General features: G+C 41.4%; 2 protein-coding genes across 3 annotated transcripts in view; one reads left to right on the top strand and one right to left on the bottom strand.

Annotated features, from left to right (window-relative positions):
• The window catches only part of GRIK1 (glutamate ionotropic receptor kainate type subunit 1), a 166,443-nt gene that overhangs the window by 137,351 nt on the left and 2,327 nt on the right, over positions 1–26,765 (top strand). Inside the window, exons 9-16 of one of the 2 annotated variants that reach the window (XM_087755928.1) lie at positions 648–761; positions 1,970–2,173; positions 2,795–3,018; positions 8,276–8,394; positions 12,563–12,780; positions 18,325–18,550; positions 22,960–23,210; positions 24,380–24,545. In XM_087755928.1, the coding sequence (XP_087612054.1) occupies positions 648–761; positions 1,970–2,173; positions 2,795–3,018; positions 8,276–8,394; positions 12,563–12,780; positions 18,325–18,550; positions 22,960–23,210; positions 24,380–24,529 (1,506 nt within the window). In that variant the 3' untranslated portion in view covers positions 24,530–24,545. Of the gene's footprint in view, positions 1–647; positions 762–1,969; positions 2,174–2,794; positions 3,019–8,275; positions 8,395–12,562; positions 12,781–18,324; positions 18,551–22,959; positions 23,211–24,379; positions 24,618–26,765 lie in introns of those variants that run through there. The other variant, XM_087755927.1, reaches the window with a different exon arrangement.
• Positions 18,821–26,765, bottom strand: part of LOC148055708 (uncharacterized) — a 50,174-nt gene continuing 42,229 nt past the window's right edge. The window contains exons 5-6 of the transcript XR_015704441.1: positions 24,607–26,450; positions 18,821–18,901 (exon numbers count right to left, since the gene is read on the bottom strand). The gene's annotated coding sequence lies outside the window, so the exon portion shown is untranslated. The remainder of the gene's footprint in view (positions 18,902–24,606; positions 26,451–26,765) is intronic.

Raw genomic sequence — 26,765 nt, 5'->3', positions numbered from 1 at the left:
ATTCTTCACTATCTCTGGGGCTAGAAAGGAATTTGCCTTTGGGCACTTATATTTACTGAGCAAATACTGATCGGTGGGTGAAACAGTATCACCTTGCTAGCTCTGTCATATACAGTAGTCAAGAAATGACAGAATAATCTTTGCTAAACCTGCTGAAGGCACAGCAGAAGCAACAGGCCAATGCATCCACCAATCTGCTTTAACATATTTATTCAAGCTTTTAATCTGTTGTATTGGAAGAGAGAGGTCTTGCCATGTATTTCAACTCTACCATTTACAAAAGTTTAAAAAAAAATCATAAAAATAGACACTTGACATTTTTTAGGGGGAAACAAAGTCAACATGTTCCACTTTTGTAGCAAATTGGCTCATATGCCATTGTATTGACATGCCGTATACTCTTACAGCTTATTCATTTCCACCTGCTTTTGAAAGGGCAGTATGTTCTCTGTGTTTTCTAAATCAGCCATTTGATATTGCTGCCTTACTCAGACCTACAGCTGTTTCCCTTCTCTAGCATTTTGTACTGCTGGTGTCTCTTTCTGTGGTGACCAGAGCCAGTGCACTCTTCCTAGGCGGTGATCGTTCAGGGAAATGTTTCGGCTCACTATGGCCGGGCAGCTGCTCACCCACTCTTTTCTGTGCAGATTGGGGTTTGGAACTCATACAGTGGCCTTAACATGACGGACAGCAACAAGGGCCAATCGACCAACATCACGGATTCCTTGGCTAACCGGACACTTATCGTCACCACCATTTTGGTAAGTCTCGCTGGGCAGAGGTGACACCACCAGCTGCTCTGTAGGACGCAGGCATCGCTGACGGTGAGTTGCGGGGCTTTCCATGGCTGCCTTTGCCACCTCTGCTCTGCACTCCATGGCTGTTTCACACCGTACTAAACAATGGTTTGTTAAACTAGCCTGTTTTCAAGCAAATTTGTTGATTTAGACTCAGAATCGACATACTCATTTGTCTGTCCACAAGATTGACTCAAAAATACCCCACTGCCAATGAAAGACTCTAGGGAACCTTTGCCTCCAAAATTGTTTAGCTTGCTTCAATATTTCAGAGATGAACCCTGCATACTTTTCTTCCCAGAAGAATTAACACACACAAATACTCAGCTTTGTAGTCAGTGTTTATACAGCCTTCCTTTTTACTGAAAATGAGATGAAGAGGACTGAAAGTAAGTAGCAAACAGTGGATAGACAGATTGAGGTATGTCCTTACTATCATAAATGGAAAATATGAAACTGGGTATTCAGAAGTTGTTCTGCCTCATGCTTTCTCCCTGTTCAGTAATGCCACTTTTTTCAATTATTCTGCCTAATTCCTCAGGAGGAGGGAAAGAGCTCAAAGGCTCCCTCTACACTCCTTTTCTATTGCCAGCGGTCTTTTGCCACATTAAACTGCAGAAACCTGCTTGCCCAGATCTTGTTCTACCCAAAATCCTTTAAAAAGAAAAGCAACAAGGTACTTGCAATCTACCTATGCTGTTCTCCATTCTCTCATGTGAATACCTGCTCAACTCACAGCTATTTTGTACATTTGAAGATTTTTCTAATAAAGATTTATTTCTCTCAGAATATAAAAGTTCAGGTTCCCCTTATGATTCTTTTTCTGTTTTTTAGGCTTCTCTCCTCTTCAATATCCCTTCCTGCCCCTTCGGGTGGGGCAATGTAGAATAGAGATTTAGGGTCTGATTTTGGAGCTGCTAAGCACTACTTTAAGTAAAGCTCCTGGGAGCTATGAATGGTCTGTTCCACTGAAAATTAGGGCCCTTATGCTTATTACTAATTGATTCAGTCAATTTGTTAACACACACATAAAACAGCTTTTAATGGACACGGTAAATTACTGGTTTCCATCTAATTGCAATCCATTTATAAAATATTAACATAATTTAGAGAAACATAATCCGAAACAAACCTCATTTGTATTGCTACATGTCTACTGTCTTTTTCTACAGGAAGATCCCTATGTTATGTACAAGAAGTCTGACAAGCCCTTGTATGGAAATGACAGATTTGAGGGTTATTGCCTGGACTTACTAAAGGAGCTGTCAAATATTTTAGGCTTCATCTATGAGGTCAAACTAGTTTCTGATGGTAAATATGGAGCCCAGAATGACAAAGGAGAGTGGAATGGGATGGTCAAAGAACTCATAGATCATGTAAGATTGAATCCTTCTCTCTTTATTCTCCTTTCACCTGTGGTATTTTATATGAAGCCAGCCCAAATGAAATGTTTGCTTTAGTTTTAATTTTTTAGAGCCACTGGTCTGTCTTTATTGCCATTTGTCAGACTAGGAAGTCATGTCAGTACATCTGAATCAACAGTTCATGGGTGTTGGGGGACACCTCCATCTGCGGTGGGGCAGTGGGCACTGAGCTAGCATGGGTCCTGCCCACGCCTTGGCTACAAACTCCAACAGCAAAGGCTGAGCTTCCAGCTTACTTCCACCCTGCAGCAGCCTCTGATCTGTGGACGTCGTCCCTTCCCAGACGCTCTGGCAGTCCTTGCTCGCAGTCTGTCCTGTTGCACAGGAGTGAGCCCCACGTCCCTGGTCATACCTCTCCTACTCACATGGAAGTCACAAATATCCCTCTGCCTGCAAAAAAAGGAAACCAATTATCATGTACCAAAGAATACACTAGCAATGTTAAATTTTGTTGCACACTTCAGATTTATAGTCAAATTTGGTTTAGTTTTTAATACTTGGGGTAAAAAATGAAAGGAATAGCAGTGCGTTTGCTGAACATAAAGAAGAATATTTTCCCATTTGTGTTTTCAGAAAGCTGATCTGGCTGTTGCTCCTCTCACTATTACCTATGTAAGGGAGAAAGTAATTGATTTTTCCAAGCCCTTCATGACGCTGGGAATCAGTATCTTGTACCGGAAGCCCAATGGGACAAACCCTGGTGTTTTCTCCTTTTTAAACCCTCTTTCTCCTGATATTTGGATGTATGTTCTCCTAGCCTGCCTTGGAGTCAGTTGTGTCCTCTTTGTCATTGCAAGGTAAGTTGAAGACATAGTTTTAGATGCATCCACATTAACTACCTCTCCTCCCATAGGTATTGCATAGGCTCTGCAAAGCAGATATAGTATAATACCATCCTAAAGGTTTTATCCAGTCCTAAAACATAACGTTCTAGAAAGTCTCTTGGCATTTTCACATCAACACTGCTATCACTTTTATATATTGCAATGTGATGAGATTTTACTTTCCTTAAGGGCTGAACGGGGAGAAATATCCGATGAAATGTGTCAGCCTTTCTTTGTCAGTATACAACACCTCAGCAGACTGCATGTTGAAAAGCGGCTTATATTACTTGCATGTAAGCACTTCTCTTTTCCACTAACAGTGCATACAGTTAAAAGGTAAGAAAGAGGATGTGAATGTATTTTTTCTGAGGGATGTTAATTAGCTCCGCTGATTTCCCCTTGAAAATACAAGATAACTTGACTGGGAACCTGATGGGACAATCTGCAAGGTGATGTATACCCAAGGCTCTCTCCCAGCTCTGTCCTGAGGTGCACCCTGCCTGTCAGTGGCAGGCTCCAGTGATGTCCCTATTCAAAACCAGCAGGAAATAAGCACATACACACCGCTTTTCCAAATGAGGCCAAAGCTCATCATGTTCTCAAAGGCAGGTGTGCCACAAAGTTTCTGGACCAGTGGACTGCAGTCACATCTCCAGAGGGCCAGCAGAGCGCTCTATACCCTTATCATTGAACTTTACCTTTAAAACTCTAGACAGCTGATATGGTTTCACAAACTGGATACAAGCTACTTATCGTGGCCTCAGAGCCCATGGACCACAGTCTGGGAGTCAGTTGCTGTAGGGCTTTGAACAAGAGCAAACCAAGCATGAAAGAAAATGAACTTAGAAACTTGTCAGAGGAAATTGGTCATTTGAGGCATATTTTTTCTGTACTCCTGACTAAACCTGGGCTCCAAACTGGCATAGATATTGTCCTTTTCTTCAGATAATAGCCTTGGAATTTAATTTCCAACTCTGTTTATTTGATCTCATCCTATCCTTCATTTTTTCCTTTTTATAATTTAAAACATAAATATTTTTATTAGTGTTTCACAGAGACTCATGCTTTGGTTCTTTTTACTGAGACTACCCTAATTAAGCCTTTCCCCACTTCTCTTATGTATTGTTTTGCATATACAACAATATATTCCACATTAATAAAGTATATGGAAAATAGTCTGAGAAAACATTTATACTATGAAATATAAGAACTGAAGTGATGTATCATTGGAAGTTCACACATTCACATCACAGCAAAAGTAACAGAAATGCTGCAGTTTTTATTACCAATGATGGCATTCAACTTTAAGAAGTCAGCAATAATGTATATAGTCCCATGTATACATACATATACCTCATTCAAAGGTCATAAAATAATTGTAATCTGAATCATTAATTCTGATAACACAGCACATTGTGCCTGACTTCCACTTCTGTGTGAGCCAGGTCAAATTAAGCACTTGCTGCTTTTCCTCCAATTCACTGTTTTCTTTATTCAAGCGGCAGAGCTCTGCAAAACCTTTATTCACACAAGCAGTTCTGCTGAGAGTGAATGGCCTTGGACATACATTTTTCTGTGGTCCACTGAACAACCCTTGTTCCAGGTGGACAACCTATGTGAATACTTTGCTTGTTTGCATGTTTCTATACTGGTACCAAAGTACAGAAATTTGTGGGATTTGCTTTTTTCCTTTAAATTGCTGAGAATGTGAAGAAGAAGGAGGGAATTAGAGGAGGAAAGGTCATGGGTTAACTTATTAGTGTTGGCCCTAGGTAAAAGAAAGAGTTGATCCATTCCTGGCAGCTATGGGACTGTATGCAATTAGTCATGACTTCCCACAAGCTCTTGCAGTGGCTCACTGTACCATAAATAATAACTCTTACTGTACGCAAATCATGATCTCATTCATGACTAATATTAAATCTGCTCAACTGTGGCAGATTGACTTTTCTGCAGTTGTGTGCCAAGACTAAAAACATCCCACAGTCCTCTCCACCACAGAACAGGCGGAAGGGAAAACAAAACCCGAGTTATCCTCAGTGCTTCTATTTTTTAAAATAACAGCATCAAGTTTGCAAGAATAAATAAGCATCAGGGTCCTCTGCTTGCAGAGTTGCCTACATGCAGATGCGCAGCCAGGAGCAAACCAAAGCGAAATGCACAGTGCTCACAAATCATCAGCTGTGAATCCTGTTTGCTTTTCTTTCTTGGCTGTAAAATATTGCTCCAAATCACAGTGTAGCCTTTGGGTAAATCCATAGGTTCGCCCTGTGTAACTGTTTGTTTCTGAAATCTTTCTAAAAAGCAGTAGTTCCGGGAGCAGTGTAACTAATGAAGCCTGATTTCCCTACAGATTTGTGTCTCATGGTGGATTGTGATCGCCAGTTGAAGTTTGTTTGTCTGTGTGTTTGCTTTCCCTGCAGCTGAAGGATTTATAGGCCATCTTTCCCATGTGGATTAGCTGATACGTAATGAGTTGTGAGCTCATCCTGCAGTTTCTCTCCTAGTGGGGCTACTACTGCAATGTTTCACAATACTTGCAGGAGCATGATAACCTCTAAGGGCTCTACCTATTTGTCAGATGTGGCTAAAATTAGCTAAAAGCCTTAAATGTCATTAGAGGTATAGACCCACACACATTCATAATACACAGCACAAAACATGACTTGTAACAAATATGTCAAGTTTGCATATCATTCTCATAACCTACCTATTTTAGAAAAAGAGGAAAAGAACACACAATTTCAGCAGAACAGTTAATATAATTTTCTGAATGTTTAATTTTTTTCTGACATAAATGCTTTTTTTGAACTGATGCCTAAAACCAGTGCCTAATTAGATTGTGACTATATAGGCTGAAGTACACAAAACTATGTTCACATGTCATCTTAGTTTACTTTAGACTTTATAAATTTTAAATTACTCCAAGAAGTTAAGCCATTCTTACAGTACATATCTAGACCTGTTCACGTCTCCAAATATGTCAAGATTTCTGTAAGATTTGCCAAGTGTTTAAGCAAATATGGATTAGATTGGTTTTAAGAACCTCAGGAAGCATCCACCCCTTAACACTGCCACAGTAAATTAAATGGTTAACAGTATTTTGACATCGGTTCATGGAAGACAAATACTGGGGAATAATTTTCATAGACTGGGATAATCTTCCTATTATTTCTTCAGACTTTTCAGCAGCTGAATAATTTCTCAATTGTCTTTGAGCCTTATGTAGCCCTGTCATTGTTATATTAATTTTTAAACTCAAACACTGAAGCTTTTATCACTGTGAAGGGTTACAGACTGACAAAGCTCTTTTCCTAAGTACACTGGCAGTGAATGAACAAGGCGTTTTCTGCCAAAATTTCCCTTTACTGCTAATGCCATATCGGCTGTGCTGTTGATGTCAACAATGGTAGAGATAGGTAGCTGAGGTAACCATCAGTGGTGAAAGTCACACAGACCCTCTAATAAAAAGGTACTTATGAGACCTTGAGCATCTTATCTTTATCAGAAACTTCAGCATAGCTGCTGCTGAAGGTCCAAGGAGGGAGAAAAATAGGGGAAAATAGCCAGGAAAACAGAAGGTCTGAGCAGTGAAATAGAGCAGAATTGTAAGCCAGCCTCTTTTTAGGGCTCAGGGCAGTGATAGAAACACAAAAAGAAAATCAGCTTTTGTTTCAAGGTGAAAAAGAAATATATATCCTAGTGCCACATTAAAATATATACTCAGCACTATAAAAATCTTTTCAGTCTGGCAGAAAGAGTTTTGCTGCCAGCGTTTCATTGCCACTTTCTAGCAACTGCCTTTTTGTTCTTTTGGTGACGGAGACATTTGTGTCCAACCTACTGAACATGGCTGTTTTCTGAAATGATGCAAGATCCCAGCCTTGGGCTTCCCAGTCAGGTCAGGCAGAGTTATTTGTACATCTCCTTGCTGTCCCCTGTTAACACTCTAGGACCCTGTGGGTGAACACTCAGCATGGGACCTTTTCACTTCTGTGGCGGTTGGCAGCTCAGGCAACCTACAGATCATAATTCTGGGTCTCCTTCTAAGGATGTGTTTCCCTACTTGTGCACGAACTGAGTCAGGAACAATTTTGTTACTACACAACGGTTGGTTCCATTATTCTAGCACAAATTTGAAGCATGTAACTTGGTGATTGCTTTTCTTTTAACTGGTGTATCCAGAACTGTTGTATTTTGAATCTGAAAACTGCGTCTTTTGTTACAATTTTGAACACTATCGTGCTAGTAATGGTAATATTGTGCAGCTAATGGCATCCTAAGCTACATACTGTTTCAGTTAGTGGGTTCATTACTATCAGAGTTCATTACTTCAGCTAAGCAAGGCGCTTTGCTTGCAACTGTGCATAAATTCAGTGCTTAATTACATTGTTGAAACAGTAATTAAAATGTATTGGCATGACATTGGTAATTAAAGCTATATTCATAAACTTCATGAGAAAGTATGCAGCAAGCCGCGCAGCAGTGGGAAGCAACAGCAGGCAAGGTACCTTGGGGAAAAACGGTCCTTAGCCTAACTCTGCCAAGTGCTGGGCAGAGCAGAAGAGGCACAGTTTGCAGTTACAGGACGGTGTGCGGGGAATAGAGCAGAGTTCTTCCATTAAAGGCAATCCTCTGCGTAATTCTCTCCCTGCAATGCCGACAGCGTGGCCCTATGGCTTTCAGCAGTGCAATTGCTCCTGAATGCCTTCAAACGATCGGCAGCCTTTTTTTCCATTGCCACGGCAGCCTTGCACAGGGAGCGCACATTCAGCATCCAGCGTCTCGCCTACGGACAGCTAACAATGGTTGCCTTTAGAGGGCTGCTACTCCTTCATTATTTTCTAAACGCTTTACCACGGAGCAGCTACGTGGCTTCCAGTAGTCCCCCTGCCCCTACAAATGTCTCTGTCTGTCAGCGCTGTGGGCAGGGAAGCCGTGGGGCATTGCAGCAGTCTCACCCTTGAGGGCTCTACCCCGAGAGCCGGAGGAGTAAGGGAGTAGCCCTGTGCTAGATCGGGGACTGTGAAAACGGTTCCTGGCATTGCAGCGCTGCTCCACAGCTTACACGAGGCAGCTGCGAGATGTCCCGCGGACAGCCTTTCAGCTGAGGTTTTCTTTTTCTTGTTTCCTTCATTAACCTCCTCACTTTGTGCGTTGTTCAGCAGGTTTGCTGCCGCTGTGTGTACTCTATTTGATGTTTACAGATTGTTTCTGTTAACTGCCACAGGTTTACACCATATGAATGGTATAACCCCCACCCGTGCAACCCAGACTCAGATGTGGTGGAAAACAATTTTACTTTACTAAATAGTTTCTGGTTTGGAGTTGGAGCTCTCATGCAGCAAGGTACACCGGTTACACTTCGTTATTGCACACGTCCCACAGTCTGCTCAAGGGCTTCTGTGCTGGTAAACTCCACCCTCTGTAAATACAACATATACTGTAAAACCTGATCTCAGAAACTAAGCAATAGAAGAAAGGAAGAAAACGATGTGCCACTGCAACCAGGAGCAGGCAGAGGAGGGGAACCTGTGAAGCCCAGAATAGGGCTGCAGCAGGAGGAAGGAGGGGAAGCATCTGAGAGAAAGGGAAGCGGACAGAGCCACAGGGGAGTTTCGGGAGCTGAAATGTAAAATAATCGCAAGAGGGATGTGAAGTGCTTCATGCTGAAGTTGAGTTTATTGGTATAAGAGGTTTGGCAACAGGAAAATGTTGGGCTCCATCCCAACGGAAACAGTAACAGCCTTAGCTACCCTAGAAAAACTGTTTTAACTACCAAACAAAAAAAGATGCTCTTTCTTCAGAAGCGTTGTTAAGTTTGTTGGCACTTGTCAAACACTTTGTTTAAAACCAAAACCAAACCTTTTTTTTTATGGCTTTTCTGCAGGTATGAGTCCCATCCTTCTGTAAATGCATCCAACCCTAGAAGCATTAACTTAACCCAGTCACAAGTCCCTGTTGCTGATGAGTTTGGAAACAGCTGACATTTTACTCAGTTGACAAGGAAGGGCAGTGAAGCTTACTCCATATGGGAAGTCAAACAGATATGTGTACTAAACACATTTGTTTATGGCATGTATGTTCTAAGGTTTCCAATTAAATCACTATTCACCAAAACTGGGGTCCGCTGAAAAGAATGAAAATATTCTCTGAGAAATATTTCAAGTTGAATCAAAGCTGAACAAAAAAACCCCACCCCACGACAACAATCAAAAGGCAATCCAGAGGAAAGCCCAGCAGTACCTTGGTATTAAATTCCTAAACATTTAAGTAAGGAATATAAAACCATCTCTGCATTCATCCAGGTACAGTTTATTCTTCCCTCTTTAACAGACATGAGTAGCAGTTAAGAAACATGAGGAGGATTCTTTCCTAGATATGGTAGAGAATAAAGCTTGTATTGTACCTAAGATGCACTCATTTTTATTGGTGCACTAATGTATTTACAGGATATAGAGCTTTGTCATAGAAATTACTTTGAGGGAAGTTGGATGAAGGAAGAGCTGTTTTGTTTCACTTTTTTGTTTTGTTTTCCTTCAAATTTATCAATAAAACACAGGCTGAGGTTTTACAGTATCAGGCAGGTGTGTGTGTATAACTGTGATTGCCCTGTGTGTGAAAGTGCCCCAGGATTTTGTGTTTCGATGTACTGCCTTTTTTGGAGTTTACCATCATCCACAGCAAACTGTGGGATGCAGTGTCTGCTCGTTACCACTACCTTGGGTACATGACAGTCAGCCCCAACCAGACTCTGCTTGTCTTTCAAGAAGATTAAAAACAAAACAAAGGAAAGAAAGAAAGCATGAAAGAAAGAAAGAAGTAAAGAAAGAAAGAAAGAAAGAAAGAGAAAAAACATTTGTAAGGCAACACAAATGTTTCCATGTACAAACTTGTGGTGCGTGTGATTGTAAGTAAGTGCATCATCGTTAATGTGAAGAGTTTGAACATGATGTGAATGGTTGTGAAACTCTACATCTAGCGTTATGCTCTTTCTTGTTGGCAGCAGCTGCTTGTTATGCTTGATTGGAAGCCACTTGTTATTAAATTTTAAAATGTGATGATCAGACTTTCTCTTTTCTACAGAGCGTGAGCAAAGTCTGGATCAGGATTGGCTGTCATGTCTGCCATAAAAAGGCACTAGAGAGACTTCAGCAAGTATTGTCTCTGACCCCGAGTCTTGCTAGCAACATTTTTATTTAGACGTTACTTCCCCTCTTTTTCCCCTGAAAGTGTTATGCATACTCTGAAAGCATCCAAGCAGGGCACATTTCATCCAATCCATTCAGAGAAACTATCACTTTCAGAAAGGCAAGCCATCTGTCAGAGCCCCAGTTCAGCCAGACGATGGGTCAGACCAGGATTATCCCATTAAGGAGAGCGCTTAAGGCAAAGTCAGTGAGCATGAAGCATATATTAATGTTTTTTGCTGGACTCAAGGCCCTCAAAAAGGTGAACATTGAAATAATCATGGGAGTGATCAAAGGAGATGCTGGGCCCACTTGGTTCAGCTGGGAGCAGAGTGTGCTCAGCATCTCACAAAAGCAAAACTGTAGCTCACAGCATGATTAATAGACTCTGGTGTCTCAAGCTTAATTGACCTGAATGTATTCTGCTGCTTTTTCAAAAACAACTTTTTGCTAGAGGAAATCACAGGAGGTTTGGCATCTCACCCCACAAAACCAGCACACAGGGCTTCTCTGCCTACTCTCTTGTGCTGCTGTAAGGCTGCGCTGGCAGATTTCATGGTTGCTTGTTAAGATACCTGCAAGGTGTCTGGCTGTTATGCATTACTGGGATGTATATGTCAGAGCTAGGTATTACATCAGGGTCCAAGTGTAGAAATTATATTTGTATAGTTGTCTAAGCTTAAAAAAATAATATATTCAGGATGACCTGAATCAGCACTCCTAGAAGCCTGCTTTTGCAGGTCAACCCCATCTTAGAAATAAACACACACTTTTCCTGAGAGCAACAATACAAAAAATGAAAAGATTTCATTGTGTTGAAAAAAAAAATCTAATCTGAAAAGCAAGAAAGTGCAACAGACCACAAACATAAACGCAGAGAGAGCTACAGCTCTTGGAATGGGTACATTTGGACTCAAAAATTTCAAGTAAGAGTTTTTGCTTTTAGACTGTTGGCTTAATTTGAAATCTGTGCAGCACCAGGGCTGCACAGGGCTGCACAGGCAGAGCATCTGCTCTCGCGGTTTGGCAATTCTGTCAACCTACTCAAACCCTTGGGCTATGCTTAGCTTTGACCTTTAAGCGACATGTCTGTATGTTTACAAAGCTAAGTTAAATCTGTTTGCTGGTTGTTTGGAAAGTTTTCACCCTTTTGGTCTTTGCCCCAAAAGTCACATTCAGAGTTTTTGCAAAGTCTGAAAATATTCTCTGTTACACATTTAAATTTCTTACAGAAACCATTAAATAGCTGGGGAGAGATAGTATGTCAACACATTTTTCCAGTAACAGAAATGTTTGTCACATCAAAAGCTTTACGCGCTGAGATCTCCATTCACAGGCACTTAAGTACTCTCTTAAGTCCATCCTTCATCAACAAAATAATTATGCAAAGGCTTAACTTTGAAGTCAAAGGTATTCAAGTGGCTGCCTAAGTGCTTTGCTGAACTAGATAGATCCTTGAATCCCACATAATGAGCTAAGTTCAGTGGGGACGCCTCTAGACAAAACAGCACAAAACTTGCATTAGAATGTTTAGAAATATGAGTACCTGTGTGGTTTAAATACAGTTTGTCTGAGCTGTTTAGAAGCTGTTTCAGTGCACTTAACACCCACTCGTGCTGTTCTGTGGGGTTTTATGACAATGGCAGATCACTTTGATATTTGTCGGTGTGACATGCAGGCAGATCTGCTAAAACCTTTTCAGCAATAATGAGTGTTAAATACACCGTCCAAAACTTTGCATTGCCCTGTACACCCAAAGGATGTGTCCATTCGCCCTCTGAATTCTCAAATGTAAACCACACATTTCTAATAAGATGTGTTTTGGGTTTTAAGCTCAGGTTCACACAGGCTGATGAGTTCACTGGAACTGTATTGATCGCCCTGTTCCTGCTTAGGTATGTTGATAGGGTACACAGGGCAGGTTTCTCTTGTAAGGTATTTCTGCCAGGTAGCTTGTAAGCAGGATAGCATTCTGCTAAAGATCTCTGATTAAAAAATTGATTAGTATGCTGGCAAAAAAGGATTCAGGAAATGGACAAAAATACTAGTGGGAATGTAAGAGGTTAATATCACAATAAACATTAGCTCAGAGATGTAATGGGGCTTAGACCCAAGGATAATTCCATTTGTCATGTACCATGGCATACATCCCTTTCACAATGTGTTACCATTATAAATGTTAGCTGTGCATCTGTGAGATTATTGCTTAAATCATTTTATCATACTACAGCTCATAAAAGCATTCTGTGCCTAAAAACAGTCTGTGGTATCAGGAAAAGCATCTTTGGCATCATTTTAATATGATTGTTTTGATGATATTGTAACAGGATCAGAGCTGATGCCCAAAGCTCTTTCTACCAGAATAGTTGGAGGAATATGGTGGTTTTTCACCTTAATCATAATCTCATCCTATACTGCCAACCTGGCTGCCTTCCTGACCGTGGAGAGGATGGAATCCCCCATCGATTCAGCAGACGATTTGGCAAAGCAAACCAAGATCGAGTACGGGGCTGTTAGAGATGGATCCACAATGACCTTCTTCAAGGTAAGATGGCATCAGCCAGCTCTGTATGGTCCATCTGACTCATGGCCCTCCAGCAATAAATGGTGAGGCGGAATCACAACACTTGGAAGGATTAGTGTGGTAGGTAAATACATCATTTGCCCAAATCCATAGAGAATTCTTCAGCAATATTAATGTAAAAGATGGGAGATTTTCCCCCAGGACATACGGATAAACAATCTGATGCTGTAACGCTGTGAGGGTCAAACCTGTGCCTTTGATGGGAGAATGTGAAGGGAACCAGGGCATGGATGTGGGGACATTCTACTTCAGGTTGTTTCTCAGGGCAGGATCTTGGCTTCTTACAGCCACTTGGCTAAGATCACTTCTGAAGGTCACGTTTGCACTGGAAAAATACTGCAGGCAGTCAAAATGCAAGGTTGTTTGTCCCTTTTTTAAAATGATCCCTGGTCAATATTACACAGACTATTAATATACGGGCCACATACACACATGAACACATCTGTAAGTAAAAGATTGTTTTCTGTGGCTAATTGCTTTGTAGATAACTGCATTCTTTTTTTTTTTTTCACTATTAGTATTAATTACATAAAAAATGGGTTAATCTCATAAAATGTCAATGCAAAAGCCAACAAACTATAAATATAGGATATATGCAAAAAAATCCTGAGACAGCAGCTTCATTGGTAGTCTCACCAGGGAAGTTAAGCACTGAATGAACTGGTACTTTTCACTGTAGCGTCTAGGAATGGTGTTTATAGATAGTCAAATATGCCTTTGAAGAGGATGAAGCACAATGGGGAAACAGCATGTGGGGAAAAATAACACTCATGCCACATGTGTGCAGGAGTGAGCAGCTTCAGCCCCCGGTGCCAACAGCCCAAACCTCTGCTGCTCCAGCCTGAACTTTAACCACAAACCCTTCTGCTTCCACATGAGGCAAAGTGCTTCCACACATACAGACAAAAAGCATTGTGGCTAAAGTATCTGGGTCATCTCTCAAAATGAATAATGCTCATCAAGGATGTTTCAACCATGTAACAGATCTGATGGTAGGCTATCCCTGATGGAGTCAAGGGTGAACTGCCCTTGTAATGGCTCTCCCGTGGCTGAACAGAAATGTTTCCATGCTGAAAGAAGTGCGCAAACTGCAGCATTTTTCAAAGCCTTTTTATAGTCAGGTCTTGAAATGATGAGCTGACATTTCCATTAAGATATGCTGGGAAACCCATCTGGAGATATTCCTGGAAACTACGTAAGGCAAGTACCAGACTCTCATCAGGAATATAAGGTGGTAGGAAGCAGCCTGTGCTGCTTTCTGAAGGCAGCTCCCTTGGTCTAAGAGCTCTGCGCTGCCCAGTCACTGTCATTGCTATTCCGAAGTCATATTCAGTGTCAGAAAGAAATCTTCAAAACCTGTTACTTCCATGTTTATTTCAAAGGAAATGTCGTCTTAATTTCAGCATGAGAAGTTCAGAACAAATTTCTAGAGCTGTTTCCAGCTTTACACTGATTTTTGCACTGTTAATCCCTGAGGTTAAAATTTGTAGGCTTAAAAGAAGGTAAACCTTAAAAAAAAAAGTTTCAGACAAGTTGATTAAATATTTATATGCTATGCATGCTAACTTACTTGTGCCTGAAATACATGTGTACACAAGTGAAAGGACACTAGTTTTTGTACAGAATGGAGATGGATTCTCTGGCAGAGTGAAGGTGACATAGTGAAAGATGCATGAAAAATACAATTTATCACACTTGTAAACCAGTGAGATACACACAATGCTATATAAAAGGTGTTATTATTTTTATTACAGAAGCTTGGCAAGATCCTCACAAGATTAGGATTTCTTTATGCTTTTTAAAAAAAAAAAAATATCACAGAGTAAGTCTCTGTACAATAAATACAATAGATACTTATGTATGCAAAAGGAAGACTGTGTGCTCTGTGAAGGCATGACTTTGCCTCCCTTGGACTGTAAAATAATGCATATACTTCTTGAGCTAAGTAAGCATGCACACGCACACACCCCCACACACACACCCCCACACACCAGTGAGAGACCTGGGGATTAAGAGACAGCAGGAGTAATGGTTTCTGGGCAGCAGTTACTCCTGTTTCCATGCTGCATGTGAATTTTGCTATAGTTTAAGAAAAAGGACCTTTGCCATAACAGTTCTAGAGAAGACACCTGAAATAACTCTGCCTTGTTTTGGGGAGCTGTGAAGTCCTGACCTGGCCTGGAGAGTTTCCCCTGGGCTGCCCCATGCCGTGACGGACTCTGGGAGCACCTCAATGCCCAGGGGTACCCCCCAACAGCATGCCCCTGCAATTTGAGGGCTGGAGGAGCTGAGCTTGGGTGAAAGGTGTTTTTCACGACGGGCAGCCTGTGCTGCAAAAACAGTCCTGCCACCTGGGAGTGCTGATGTGATGGGGACAGGGAAAGGGAAAGGAGGAATCAGCACGACTAGGTGCAACAGCAGTAAAAATGTCCTGCAGGAGTGTAGTGCAGGGCTGAGTCGCACTAAGGAAAGGTCGTTATTTCAAGTGCTTCCTATGTTGCAAGATTTGATTTATCTAAGGGCTGCTCCCAGTACTTAAACCAAGAAATGCCAAGAGAAACAGCAGGCTTTTTCAGACCAACAGTTTTTTTAAAGCAAAACAACGACACTCTGGGCATTACTTGCTATGGAGGAGAGAGGAACAAGACAGTGCCTGTCATGTAGGACACAAGACGCAAAGACCAGATGAGTCTGATTTTCAGGACTGTAAGAGACACACATGGCAAAAGGATTTCTGAAGACACTAAGTGCAGAAAAAGATCCTGGCACGAAGCAAACTCTGAAGAGCTTTGGTTTAGGACTTTGTGCTTAAAGTAGAATCATAGAATTGAAGAATCATAGAATCGTTTAGGTTGGAAAAGACCTTTAAGACTGTCAAGTCCAACTGTTAACCTAGCACTGCCAAGTCCACCACTAAACAATGTTCCTAAGCACCACATCTACATGTCTTTGAAATACCTCCAGGGGTGGGGACTCAACCACTTCCCTGGGCAGCCTGTTCCAATGCTTGACAGCATTTTCAGTGAAGAAATTTTTCCTAGTATCCAATCTAAACTTCTCCTGGTGCAACTTGAGGTCATTTCCTCTTGTCCTATCGCTTGTTACTTGGGAGAAAAGACCGACCCCCACCTCGCTACAACCTCCTTTTGGGTAGTTGTAGAGCACGATAAGGTCTCCCTTGAGCCTCCTTTTCTCCAGGGAACCATAAGAGAAAAGCAAGGTACTTCCACTGCTTTTCTGAAAACTCTTTGCATTTATTCAAACTTACATCACTTTTTATTTAGTTTTGTTTATAATGCATATACTAACAGTCGTGTTTTTCCACTGATTTTGAATGCCTTACACTAGTATCCCTGTTGTAATAGTGTCCTCAGAAAAGCTATTGCTGAAGAGGCAGTATTTTCAAGAAAGTTTCTGCAGTGATTATGCCTTCTAGCCAGGTAGTGGGGGGAACGAAAGCAAAAGCAATTGAAATTATTTGTGGGAAAAAATGTAGTTCTGACTTTGAAGGAACCTCAGAGTCAGCCTCTTCCTTGTACACAGATCCCAGATCTGGCCATACCAGATGTAAACACCGAGAAAACAGGTCCTGGACAGTTGAGTGCTCCAGTGAGGGGATGGGGTTCTAGGCAGGCAAGCCAGCAGGATCTCAGGCAGCATTCACCACCTGTGTACATGTCCAAATCTGGGAAAAGTCCAACTGAAGGCAAGATGTTTCACATCCACAAATCGTGACACACACATATTTCTCCAGACTGCTGTCCTGCTGTTTTCAACATGCTTATAAATCTTCCATTGCTTTCTTGCCCTTCTGTGATAATAGATCTTAAGCTCATGTTGCAACTCTTGCCAGCTCCTACCTTCTGATGTGCAGACATGTTTCCACTGAAACCAATGAGAATTCAAGGGCCAGAATTTGGTATATGAGCTATCCTGAAAAAAATGGAAGTTGGCAAGTCGAGAAGCTAAGATCTTCCTTTCAAACTTGTCTGAATAAAGAATATATCCTTCCAGTAAATTCAATATCAGACTCAATCTACTGCATAAACTTATCATCAATTTCAAAAAATATTCCCAACTGAGCAGTAAAAAAGGTTTCTACTAGTAAAAAGCCACTTAACCATCTTCAAAGTTTAGTGGTATCCTGTGGCTTACCAAACTTAGGTGGAATTTAGATGACATTCACAGGTATTGAATTTACAGGTGAAGCATATTAACATTTAAAGCTCACAGAACCAGAAAATCAACTTCTCACAGGAATTCCCCAGACACTGCTGTTTAATAAGCACATATGGTCTCCACACAGTGAGCCTAAAATCAGCTATGATGGCTATAAACCAAAGATAGGGCCCATGAAGGAAGGGAGGATATACTGCCCCAGAACTGGGGAAACGTGTGTGGAGGACCTTCAACTCATATTTACATTAAAAAGTTGGTTTGTGTGTGTCTGGCTCATGCTACCCTGCAGCAGAGAGCAGTTCAGCAATGGTTAGCTTTGGCGTCTTCAGACAAGATCGTTTCTATTAACAGTTTCTAATGGTCCAGCTGTCTGTAGGTCTACGTTGATATTTAATCCAAAAGTGACATTGTGTGCTCAGTGTTTGAGAGCGTACAAGGAAGAAAGAGGTTTAATCATGTTAGTACTGTACAAGTGCTTGAAGGTTTTTTGGTTTGTAGGTAGCACATCTTGAGGGTAGCAGGCACCGGGCTCCAGCACGTCCCTGAGCAGGTTCAGTCTTTCTTTTCATATCCTCCAACAAAGGCAGAAGTGCGAACAAGGGGGCACCGGCACTGCCTTTCCCTGCAGGGCGCCTGGGTCCCTTGTGGGCTCCCACAGCACGGGGAAAGGAACAGGGAGGAAGGGATGTTCAATGCTGTACGGAGGTGGCTGGGGCTTCTGGCATCCCTCTTCCCTGTGATGCTGGGCACTGACACAGGACACGTACACACTCCTCCTGGCAAATTCCCCCTTAACTTCAGTGGGAGAAGGATGAAGTCTGTAAGTCTGATTGCAATGGAAATCAGAAGTTTGCTTAGAAGCCGCTTTGGGTTTGTTTCTCAAGTTTTATCCTTGAAGTACATGACTTCTAGGCAAGTGATATCAATACAAAAGAGCCAGTACTTTATTCATCATCAGGCTTTTGGAGCAGTGTGTTTGCCCTGACGGGCAGAAGCACTGCTTCTGCATGCAACAGTATCCAGCTGCGCTAATTTAGCTGGGTTATGTGCTGTAATCTGTGTAACAGCATTAGCCCAAAAAACTTCAAAGCACTTCACAGTTGTGCCAGTAATGAAGTTCCTGGCACTGCAAAGGACGTGAAAAAAGAGATTCCTCAGCATAAAGCACAGTAAGAGAGAAAGGCTGTGGGAAAGGAAAACCCTGCTACCGATTCTCTTTCATTCAAGATGTGCTATTGGCATCGGTCACAACAAAAGACTGAGGAATATTTTACAAGTGTAATTTGGGTGCTGGTGTGATTCTGTGCCCTCATTTTCCCTCCTCAGAAATCCAAAATATCAACATATGAGAAGATGTGGGCGTTCATGAGCAGTAGGCAGCAGACAGCGCTGGTGAAGAACAACGATGAGGGAATCCAGCGTGTGCTCACAACAGACTATGCGCTGCTAATGGAGTCGACCAGCATAGAGTATGTGACTCAGAGAAACTGCAATCTCACCCAGATCGGGGGGCTCATCGATTCGAAAGGCTACGGCGTGGGAACCCCTATTGGTAAGATGCTTTCCAGCATAGGTGTTGCGGAGCACACCCAGCAATGTCCCCTTCAGAAGTTTACATGGCCATTTGAATCATGTCCTAGTCTTTTAGAAACCTTTCTCATTCAAACAGACCCTAGGAGCCTCCTTTTAGGCAAAACATCTACTCTTGCCCTGCTCATCTGCAAGCAGTCTCTGCAAGCAAGAGGGAATACAGCAGTGCAGGCTACACCTGCAGAACAAGGTTGAGTCACCTGCTTGCCTTCTGGAGCATCCCATTCGTAGCAACCCGGGTATCCTCTGTGCTGCTCAAGGTGCAAGTCGCTCTACTGAAATTCAGTTTAGTTTGAGAAATCAGGTAGTGTCTCTGGGAAAATGGAAGTGGGCAGGATAAATGTTATGTCCAATGTATGCATCCTGAAGACAGCTGCATGAAAGGAGTTGAATTTCTGATCTATTTCATGACCTCAGAGAAACACATAAGAACAGCGAGAAGGAACTCCAAGGTTCTGCATTTGCATCAGGGATTTCAGTTTTGAGCTAAGCAGAGTCTTAAGACTCCCAGTCTCTGTGAAGTCTTTCCAGTAGACATTTTTTAGCATATCCAGTGTCCTTTTCAAGGTTTTCTAATTGTAGAGAGTTAGAAAGAGTGTCAGTTTTTTGTGCTGTGTTCTTGTGAATAATTCGCACTGGGCAGCCAGATATTTTTTGTGTATAATATACTTCACCGTACTGCTCACATATGCGTTTACCATGCCACACTCATTTAATAGCTATGCAATTTTATTGTCTTCACAAGAATTATTCAAGGCAGTATCAGTTTACACAGATATAACAGGTGAAGTATTTAGTCCATCTGTTGCTTGGTAGACCAGATATAAATAAGAGAAAAACACCACTGCACTTTGAACTGTGATTCTTTATGTTACTGAATAGAGCACCTCAGACAGATTGTCATATAGATAACATTTTAAGAATATTTTTCCACTGGCTATGTGAGAACAAGCTTCTCACCCTGAGGAAAATGATACAAAAGCTAAAATCCCAAATAAAGACAAATGTATGGCAAGAGTTTCATTGCAGTTATAAAGCTGCCACACTTTAAACCAAGAACAATGAAGGAATAATTGGAACAGATGGTAATCCTCAGAGAGAGTGCATCCATTTGAAATACAGCTGTGAAATATATTTATAAGATGTTTCTTGTGTGATAAATGTGCCTTAATTTTTTTCTTAAGGAAAAGCAGCAAAATTCAGGGGAATAGATATCTCCAAGCACTGTGGAATAATTCAGTGCCATCAGGCATCTTAAATTCTTAAACGATTGATTTCATAAACAAGATAAGTCGTGGAGATCCTTCCACTATTCAGATGGACCCCAAAGGCTCTGTTATTTTTCTCATAGCATTCAAAACTATTGATTGCAGAAGGTGTATGGGAAAAAAAAAAAGACTTGTCTGTGACCCTTAACACCAAAGTTTCAGCAAGTCTTAGCTGGTCCGTGTTAATTCCTTCAGGAGAATGCACAACTACATGGCTGGGGTTTGCAGCAGCAAAAGTGTGCCTTGCACTCCAAAATTCCCAGTGAATGAGCTGAATATCATCACTATTTGGCTCCCAAAGAAACAGGAAGGAGAATTTTCAAAAGTTCTATGAATCCAGGAAAGGTACTATTTTATCAGAGCATCTTCTGCAAGTAAAAAACTGCAGATATAGGCTGTCTTCCTACTTCTTTGTGCTGAGTTTGGATAAAGGGGATTTAGGCGTATCAACAAAGATCTCCATTTATGTTTATTACGGAGCTGGTGGCTCATGGAGAGGAGGGCTTTCATCAGATTCTTAGCAAAGATCCTTACTAATGAAAAATCTGCAGTGACGGTTGGTGGTGAACTTATTGCACTCTGGAAGTACTGCTGCAGCAGAGACACCTCTAAGCAAAACCTATGCAAAATGTCACCCTGGGAGGAATCCGGTTGAAGAGAGCAACATTATTATAGATGTCAGGACAGGTATTAATTCCAGCATCACCGTCAGTGCTGATGCTAGTAATTCTAACACTAAAGCTATTACCTGTTACTTGGGAGACTGCTAAGAAAATAGATAGATGCATTTCTTGGCCTGAGATGTAGGTTGTTAATGGCTCAGAGGCCATAAATGATACGATGAATATTCAGAGGTGTTGAGATGGATTTGTGTGCAGTTTTAGTGCTCACTAATAAAACATCACCAATCCAACACTCCAGGCACACTTGACAAACTTTAAAAGCACGCATAGAAATATAGATGTACCTGTTACCCTCAAGATGAATTGTGATAATCCTGCTGGCAACATAAACATCACAAGAAAGAATGAACATCCCCACAAATCCTGCGTTGTGACTCAGGCTACTTCACTTTACCTAACAGCTATGTCCTTTCAGACAAGGGAAAATAGATGAGTCCTACAATCTAACAGACTCCAGTTCTCAGGGCGACAAACCTCTCCTAAGGTAGAAACAATTCTGCTCTTTCTTCTGAGAGGTGCTGCTGTTTTCAGTGGTAATAATTCACTTCTCTGTGTAAAGACAGTTTTGAAGGTGTTTCTGTTTTGTTTTCTGTTGTGCTTATTTTTGGTTCTTTAACAGCATGCACAGAAATCATCTGTTCTTACAGTGGGCATATTTTCCTTTCAAAGCTGGCTACCTCAAGCAGTGGCTGCTGATTGCTGGCTTCCCAGATGGACTGTGTATAATCTGACACATGTCTCTTGGCATCTGTGGTCACAGCATGCCCTAGTGCTGGCAGTAAGATACACTGAAAAATAGCTGAGTGTTGGCGCAACAAATGAAGAACTGCAATGTTTTTACACTGATTCTCCTCAGACAATGCTGTGGGCTAAAGGAAATGGAAAGCAGAGGGGGGGACTTGTATTCATGGTACAATTATTTTTAATAATGTCCTACATGGCAATATAAGAAAGAAAACTGAAGCTGTGAGGCCAAGTTTCCAAGGCTATTTAGATGCATAAAAAGACAAAAGTGGTGCCTAGTGAGATTTTTTGTTAAGTGTCCGTGTCTTATGTGTACCACGGTATCACTGAAATTCTGGCACACATTCTGCCTTAAAACTTTGTCTACCTTGATCAGGTTGAAAATTGCAACTGCTTTAATTTGCAGCAAAATGTGACTTTTGGTGAAATTACAGCTTAAGAAAATAGTCTTATTAATGTGCTAAAGGAGAGGAAAGGATGGATGGTAGTTAGCTACATGGACAAAGGACTGGCAACACTGTATTTCAGCACAGACACTAAACACTTCCAACTGTAGGAAGTCCAACGTGGCAGGACTTGGGGGCATATATATGCCTTTAGAGCCAAACAGCCTTTCTTGTAACCCTTTCCTGCTTGCTATCATAAAATCCTTGCCCCATAAAGAATAGTTTCTCTCACAATGCCAAAACCATCTTCCACTTGTCTATTATAATTAATAACAAGATTGCTGCTGTTATTGTTGATAACTTCAGCTTCTGGCAACATGGGAAAAGATAATTGGTAGCAATTTCCTTTAACTAGGCACTGCTCCAGAAGCGGGGCGAGGGGCAAGCCTCTCCCTTGTCCCCCTTTAGGGCTCCAGGCTTGCGCTTCTGCAAGAGCACAAGTTGGCTGAAGGGACTTAGAGGCAGCAGAGATTTTGGAAGATGGAGAGCCAGAGCAGAGTGCGTGAGAGGCAAACCTAAACAGATTGAACTGCCCAACATGACCCCGCTATTTGCCAGATACTGTACAGGCCCATTAATGCTGCTGAGCCTGAAGACACATCATTTAGCAAGCTGTTGGCCTGCAAATAAAAAGCATGAAATAGTTGCTATTTTCAGCCTGCAGTGCCAATATTGTTGCAAGTCACGGAAAAAAAGACTCGGCCGCCTTGTGTTCTTATAAGCTGTAAGGTAGCTGAAGTGGAGTTGTGAGCTTATGCAGGTACAAATGAGAAGAGAACGTATCTGACTGACTGTGGGCTTTTCTTACATGGCTACTCATTTTACATGCAGTAGGAAAAATAAACAGATGTTGAAGTAAATAGAAGAGATGCAAAGCGGAAAGTCTCAAAGGATGCTCAAAGCAATATTCAAACATGATATGGAGGAATTACTTAGCAAGAAAACCCACTGCCAAGGCTTAAATAAACCTCAGTAGGAGACCCTAGAAATTATAATGAATTCTCAAACAAATAACTGCACCAAAGGAGCCTTCTGCTTTCCAGTCCCCAGGGCAGACACCAACAGATAGTCTTCTTCCCCCTTCCAGCTGAAGACAAACCAAGACTTTCTAGCTGGAATAATCAATCTTGCAATAAAGGAGCGCTTTTGCTTCAGATAGCAGCAGCTTTCTCCTTCCCTGCCTTCACTTTGCTGCAGCCAACACTGATGGGTCTTGCTCTCACCTTGCAGGGTCTCCTTACAGAGACAAGATCACCATCGCCATCCTCCAGCTGCAGGAGGAGGGAAAGCTGCACATGATGAAGGAAAAGTGGTGGCGAGGCAACGGCTGCCCCGAGGAGGACAGCAAAGAAGCCAGCGCTCTCGGGGTGGAGAATATTGGGGGCATCTTCATCGTGCTCGCTGCAGGGCTTGTTCTTTCAGTGTTTGTAGCCATTGGTGAATTTATATATAAATCAAGGAAAAACAGTGATATTGAGCAGGTGAGTCATCCATTGCCAGCTTGCTTATGTTTCTGGGAGGCTGAGGTTTGTGGACATGGAGGTGACTGCATTATAAGTCTGTTTGCTGGAGTGCAGATTTTGTATTGCTGAACTCTAACCACACGTTTCTGGCTCTAAAGACAAATAATTTATTAATAAGAACAGGGAAGTACCTCACCCACAGTCCAATTAGTGCTGCTTAGTATGGCAGTGCAGAACAAGAGCAATTAATTTCTCAAACAGTTTCTGCTTGATCTTTAAGACTTCAAGTATAAATTATGTTGGAAAGGAATAAAACACAACCGGATTTTTTTTTAATATGGCATTAGCATCAGTCCTTTGAGTAACAACAGGAATGTACTTCCAAATCCCCAAGCATAATTTTTCTCTTGCTCTAGAAAGCATTTTTTTCACAGCCAGGGTTTACACACTGTGCTGAAGCATGCACTTCAAAGCAGGGAGACCTACTGAAAGGTGATATATGCCACATTAAAGTAAGATTATGGAGCCAAAGAAATTCTGGTTATAGCTCCACTGAAGCGTAATGAGCAATTTAAAAGGGCAGAGGGAAAACAAAGGAAATGCTGTGTATAAATCATGCCTTGAGTATTACAGCAGTTTGTGAGATAGAATCAATCATTTAAATAGAGTGTAAACACCCGTTTACCAAACCACCAGCCACTGTAAAAGAAACAAGGCATGAGCAGCAACTCGGAGTCTGTTCTTGGAGTCGTCTGCCAACCTTCTTACTCTGGCTGCCTTCCCTGGTGCTGGTTTGGTTCTGGCCATGTCCTAGACCCTGATATGGCCCAGACTCTTAATAATTAAAAACTTCAACTGAGTTAATATGGCAACATCATACTTCTTTTCCAGAAGTAATTTTACAGAAAGTAGAATACCGGCAATTCCAGTGTTACTTTTCTGATTTCTCTCAGTTTGTTTTATTTTTATTCTGGTGAAATAAGAAGCTTAGATGGAAAATGCTATACAGTGTATATTATCACTAAACTAATCCAAAGCATGAGTCGAGTACAATCTATGACTTTTCTGTTTCCATAAATAGAATCTCTTTTGATTTAAATAGCTTTTGAATCTCATTCTCATGTTTGTTTTTAATTTTACTTCTTTCATTCATTTATTTTCTCGATTTTTCTTTTCTTGCATGCAAGGCCTTTTGTTTCTTTTACGGACTACAGTGTAAACAAACCCATCCGTCCAACTCCACCTCTGGCACCACCTTGTCTACGGAGTTAGACTGTGGCAAGTTAATCCGAGAGGAGCGAGGGATTCGAACACAGCCCTCAATTCACACTGTATAGTCAGGAAAGAAAAAAGGTGTGTCTGATGGAAAGCATTAAACTTAAACAGTGCACATAATGGCAAAGGTTGTACTCACGAACAGAGTTAATTGCTTCAAAGTGCCTCTTGCTTCAGCAGGAGATAGGCTTATCTAACACAAATTGTCCAGGTCCTGGAAATTTGGGCAGTTTAAATGCATATCACAGAAAATAAATACACTTACAGCAAAGAGTGAGTGCAATACACTGTAGTAGATTTTAAGAATTATCAGTCTTTGTGTACAATTGTCATCTTGTTATTTCATGGGGCAATTCGCCTTTTTCAGGTAAGAAAAATTATTTACCTCCTTTTCATCTTCTACCAAACCTGGGTAAACCAATGGCAATCTCATTACTAAAAGCATTGAGAAATATTTTCCTTGGTCTCTGCCGAAGCATTCAGCAAGTGGGCCAGGCAGTTCTTTATAAACCTCAGAAAATAACCTGCAGGGCTCCATTAACTTTCTGAACCCCTGTTATAAGCAGCCAGAGATTTTTAGCTGGCATATCTTATTCCCAGTGTCAGTATTTAATGAATTTTAATTCATCCATTTAAAATTCATTAGCCAAAGCCTCCAAGTAACTATCATAGGACAAAATCATATCTATCCGTTACATTTTATGCCATGTAATCATTAACGTTTAAGAACATATTCAACAAAAACACCCTCAGGCACCCCCAATATATACCTTTCACAGAATAACTCTGTTGACTGGGCTTGAGCAATTCATGATGTTCACTATTGTAAGGCTTTATAACAGAGAAAACTCCTGTATGGCAAAATCAGGCTATCAATTTATATCAAATAGTAAAGCCTTGGCATTGCTTTGCGTATTGAAACACATAAGGAAGCTTTTGTGTAGGAGGTTGGCACTGGATGTTTTTTATACCCTGGAAGGACACCATTTTAATTTTCTCCAGTCCTGAGCTAGTCTGGGGACTGCAAGGGCAGGAGACAATGGACTGAATCTGTTGTTGCCACCAAAAAACATGTGACAACAATTTGAGCTACACAAAATGTATAGAAATGCCAGCTCGTAGGATGTCATGAACTGTAGCAAACCACCATGTTTTCAAAACCTGATTACCTTTTATCTGTATTTCATTATATCCCAGCTTACCGCCAGTTTCACCAATTCATTTCCCACCCCTCGCACCTACTTTATGTTTTCTTGCCCGCTGCAGTTCCTCCTCATCAAACAAGTTAATGATCTGTTTTATTGAGGGGCCATTTCTGGACTGTACTGCAATTAGAAAACTTATTCGAGTGGATGCCTTCACACTCAATCGCCAAAGTGGTGTGGCGAAGCTCTGCTCTCCTCTTGAATTGTTTCTCTCATACCTGGCTCCTGAGAAAAGCCACAGCATACAATGACCTGTGTTTTCCCTCTATTCATGTTACAATTTTTGGTCAGCACTGTTTATGCTGGCAGTAGGCTTAAATATTTTTTGGGATAAAGGTGTACTGCTCATAGCTAGGCTATACCAATTATTCTCTGCCAGACCTCATGAGTGTACATGAGTTTTTATGCTCTGCTCCAGACGCTGCAAGATATTGCCTTGCTCAAAATGGCATTTTAACTTGTTTGAATAGGGCCTTGAAAGCTTTGGTTCTTCATAAAATGAGCCTGCTTGCCAACAAAGACCTGAATTAGATCTTCTGTATCCTCAACTTAAGAAAGCACTTGTTTGCAGTCTCCCAATAGAAAAGTCTTAAAACTAACTAAATTCAGCTTCTCTCAGCTCTCAGAGGAGAAGGAAAATTCCTAATGTGTTTATCTCCATCATTGCTCTACACAAGAAATCCTCCAGGTTGCAGCTTCAACCAGTTTTCTAATCGCTGTTTAGAGGAACACAGAATCCAGAAAGTTTCTGTCACATTTTGGGTAAACATTTTCATATCTGTCAAGGAAACAGTCACGTTGTTAGTAACAGTCATCGTTTCCCCATGTCTAACTGTCCCCACAGACAACCTCACAGATTTTGGCTTGCCTGTGGGAATTACAAAGCAGCTCCTGCTTTCCCTAATGGGGCTTCATACCTAGCTACAAAAAGAGTTATTAAAAAATCTTACTTGCTCCTTAGCAGCTACACCAGCAGCTGAGGCAGCGAAGAGCTGGCATGCCACCCAAGTGCTAACAAATCTATGCTTGTAAAGGGAGTTTTTGCAAGGTTTGCTGTGGCTCCAGGAAAAGGCAGGTGCCTTCAGGTTAACAG

This window comes from Nipponia nippon, unplaced genomic scaffold, assembly GCF_047370975.1.
Source record: "Nipponia nippon isolate SJK-2023a ecotype South Korea unplaced genomic scaffold, ASM4737097v1 scaffold_2, whole genome shotgun sequence".
Lineage (NCBI taxonomy): Eukaryota > Metazoa > Chordata > Aves > Pelecaniformes > Threskiornithidae > Nipponia > Nipponia nippon.
Note: the sequence above shows the minus strand (reverse complement) of the source record. Positions and strands in the feature narration are given on the sequence as shown.